Genomic DNA, 3,682 nt, shown 5'->3' with positions numbered 1-3,682 from the left:
GTTGCTTTGAAGTCCTCATTCTCTTTCTATACCTTATCAAAAAAAAATTAGATCCCTCTTATCATGAAGTATATGTAGTTTCGGAATTTTCTTTTCTTCTCCTAAAAACTTCTATGTTTTAAAAAAAAGCTTAAACAAGGTTTTGATCCCAAAATAATTAGAAGTTATTTTTCATTCTCAACGACTAGAGTTAAGCTGCAAAAGTGTTCATGTGTTTAGAGAAATGCCACCCCTCTTCTAATCCCTATCGGATAGAGCTCTGATGACCTTGCCCATGTGTCCTTCCAAGCCATGGTGGCACACCCATATGTAATTTATAATTAATATTTATTTACATGTGCGTGGCTAACATTAAATACACTTTTAGTTCCATACTTTTAACTTTGGGTGATTTTAGTCCCATTTTTTTTAGCTTTGGGTGATTTTTATCCACTTACTTTCCATTGCTCAATTTCAATTCCTACATTTTTTCTAATGTTGTAATCAAATCACTCCATTATGCACAAGAAATCTTCTATTTCTTCTTTTGATGATGGTCTGATTGATGTCTTTCCCGAGTTCTGCGATCGGGATCATATGGTCCCTGATGTTGTTCTATTTCTGTAGTTTAATGTCTTGGGTTTCAATGAGGGCGTCGTAAAAGGGGTTTATGGGTTGGAGAGAGATTTCCTTCTTTTCCTTGAAGATTTTTCAAAGAGTGAGGGTTTGTCAATTGTTGAGCCTTCCTCTGATCAGTGGGTTGTTTCTAGGGGGTTTGGCTTTGCGGAGATGGTTGATGTAGATTTCAGGTATGAAGGGAGGGCTTTGATGGTGGCAGTGGAGGAGCTTGATTCAGTCGAGTACGGTGTTCTAGGGGTGGTGGAGAGAAGCTTTGTGGTTTTAGGGCTTCCTTCGTCGTCTTTGGTTTTTCAGGGTAGACAGAAGTTATCTCTAGTCTATGATCCTTATATCTTTAGACTTTTGAAATCTATCCATCGTGGGTTTCTTCCTCCACCGTCTTTGGATTTGTTTTCTTCTTTTTTTGTTGGCTGAGTCCTTTTCCGTGACGGGCTTGTCTGGTCTTGAGGTACGCTTGGTTATTTCTCCTTTTTTTGATGGTGCTTCTTTGTTGGCTATGGACTCTTCTTTTCTTGCTTCGGGGTGTGGCGTCAGGGCTAGAGCAGTGGAGAGGCTTGACATTTCACCTTTTGTGGCTGCTTCTCCTGTTGGTAGTTGTACCTTTGAGAGGAGGCAATCATCTGAGACCCCTTCCACTTCTCTTCCTCGTGAGAGAGGGTGTCCAAAAAAGGACGCAAGCCCCGTTAGTTTCCCTCGGGCGCCTGTATGAGTTTATTTGTTGTTGATGGTGAAGGCTCTTCCGCTAGTGAGGTCACACCCTCGGTTTGTCGTGCTCCGTTGGATTTCGGGAACGCTACTGGTGGTCTCAGTTGGAAAGAGGCAAGAAGGTGTGGATGATTGGAAAACCTTTGGGTAGTATGTTTGACGCTGGGACGAGACGGCCCACAACCTAACACAGGAAATGGAGGAGTGGTGGCCACCTTGAGTGGGAATATTGCTCTTGGTGTTGGTTTTAGGTTCTAGTTTAGATCTTCGGCTTTATTGGGTTTTCTTTTTTCATGGAGGTTCTTGTCATTTATAGGGATATTGTGCTTATGTAATCTTGTGGATGGTTGAATATTTTAAATTTTTATTATCTTCATTGTTCTATTCCCGAACTTAGTCTCTTCCCTCTTTATTAATATATATATATATATATATATATATATATATATATATGGACTTAAACAAAAATATCATCCAATTTTAAGCTAATTCGATAATATCATCAAGCCTAATCCATATATACCGCATTGAAATCAATATTCTTTGTATAGAATATACTAAGAAGATCTCTGAATGAAAGTTTCAAATGATACATTTTGATAGACATTAAGTAGTCTTCATCCAATTACTTCACAATTTAATATATCTTATTTTATGAAAGTAAATTGAAATTATACATTGCTTCATATTCATTATAAACTATCACACACATTTTATTAATCACATAAAAATGTTGTTGTAGGGCAACAACTATGAAGCTTCTTCATTTAATTAATAACAAAAAAAAAAGTAAATGCATGTCAAACGGTATATAACCCTGAGATTTGGAGGTGGATTTGGCGCCTGTAGATACCTCAGAAGTGTATTCTCCTCATCTGGCTTGCTTCTCATGATGCTCTCCCTACTAATGAGTGTCGTTTCAAGCGGTGTTTGACGCCTTCTTCTGAGTGTGTTTTGTGCCATGATGGTGACGAGACAGTTTTACATTGTCTTCGAGATTGCAGGGTGGCTAAGGAGCTTTGGAATAGGGTGGGTTTCGCTGCTGCTAATCCTTTGTTTCTCGTCCAGGACCAGCATGTGTGGTTGCGCGAGCTGCTTGGAGACTCCGACCCTCTAGCGTCTGCTGCAATATGGTGGATTTGGAGAGTTCGGTACCACTTTTGCTTGGAGAATACGTTGATGAATCATTTTGTAGTAGCGTCGAGTATAACAAATATGGCGAGGGATATTCAGAGCTGCTTTGGAATTTCAAATGCGGGCCCTTCTTCTTCTCTTAGGCTTGTGCGGTGGCATCCTCGAAACCATGGTAGGTTGGTGCTTAATGTTGATGGTAGCGTTCGAGATAATCCTAGTAGGGGAGGGTTTGGAGGCTGTCTGAGAGGTGATCTTGGGCAATGGCTTGGGGGTTTCTATGGCTTTCGTGATGATCTGAACATTCTATACCTTGAGCTTCTCGCAATTTTTTACGGGTTAAGTATGGTTTGGGATCGTGGTGATCGTAATGTGGAGTGCCAATCCGATTCTCTTGATGCAGTCACTCTTGTGATATCAAGGATTTACTGAGCCGTGATTGAAGTGTGGAGGTGTTGCATACTCTTAGAGAGGCGAATGCGTGTGCTGACTTTTTAGCTAAGTTTGGTGCTGTTCAAAATAATAGTCTATTCTCTATTGACCAACCTTTAGATGGGATGAGTCTCTTGTTAGAGTACCGCTATATGGTACGACTAGCATAGGCACGAATAGGCACGACATGGTCTGTTATCACCCCTCTCTCCATCGTTTTTATCGCTCCTTTTTTCAACTTTCCTTTTCCACTGTGTTGTTCCTAAACTAAACCCTCTCTGGCCACTGTGAAAAGCCTTTGTCACCCTTCGCCACCTCCAGAGTGCCCCGAGGCCAAACCAAATAATCCAACAAGAAGAAGATTAAGACCCTGTGATGTGACTCTCCTAAGAACCATTGAAAAATCAATTTTTTTCGTACAACCCCATCAAATTGAAATATTAGAATTCAGATTGCAAGCTCCAATTCTAATAAACAGGAATAAATTACAAAAAATGTAAAAAATTGAGAGAAAAGGAGGAGGGGGGAATTGAGAGAAAAGGAGGAGGAAGATGAATGCCGCAAGCTCTTGAACGGCTGTTGGGAGCAGTTGTCCGAGGGAGGTTCGCGAGAGCCATGCGCACAGCGTCAATGAGAGCGGAGGAGGTGAGGCGTGGATCAGATGGTGGTGGTGGACGTACATCAAGACTTAGCTGGGTACTTGCGGTGGTCGGAAGAGAGAGTAGCTCGGTGGAGCTTGCGGTGGTAGAAGGTTGTGGCCTTCAAAGGATTTTTTTTTTGTTTTTGTTCGGTGGAG

At 41.2% G+C, this 3,682-nt stretch overlaps 1 protein-coding gene across 1 annotated transcript; it reads left to right on the top strand.

Moving 5' to 3' along the window:
- Nucleotides 1-1,114: 1,114 nt before the first annotated feature.
- LOC130730125 (uncharacterized) lies at nt 1,115-2,886 on the top strand. The gene is made up of 2 exons (XM_057582035.1): nt 1,115-1,300; nt 2,173-2,886. Exons 1-2 carry the CDS (start codon nt 1,115-1,117, stop codon nt 2,884-2,886), a joined length of 900 nt encoding a protein of 299 aa, XP_057438018.1.
- Nucleotides 2,887-3,682: the final 796 nt, after the last annotated feature.

Source organism: Lotus japonicus, chromosome 1 (assembly GCF_012489685.1).
Source record: "Lotus japonicus ecotype B-129 chromosome 1, LjGifu_v1.2".
In the NCBI taxonomy this organism is placed as follows: Eukaryota; Viridiplantae; Streptophyta; class Magnoliopsida; order Fabales; family Fabaceae; genus Lotus; species Lotus japonicus.
The sequence above is the reverse complement of the archived record's forward strand: the minus strand, read 5'-3'. Positions and strand labels throughout refer to the sequence as shown.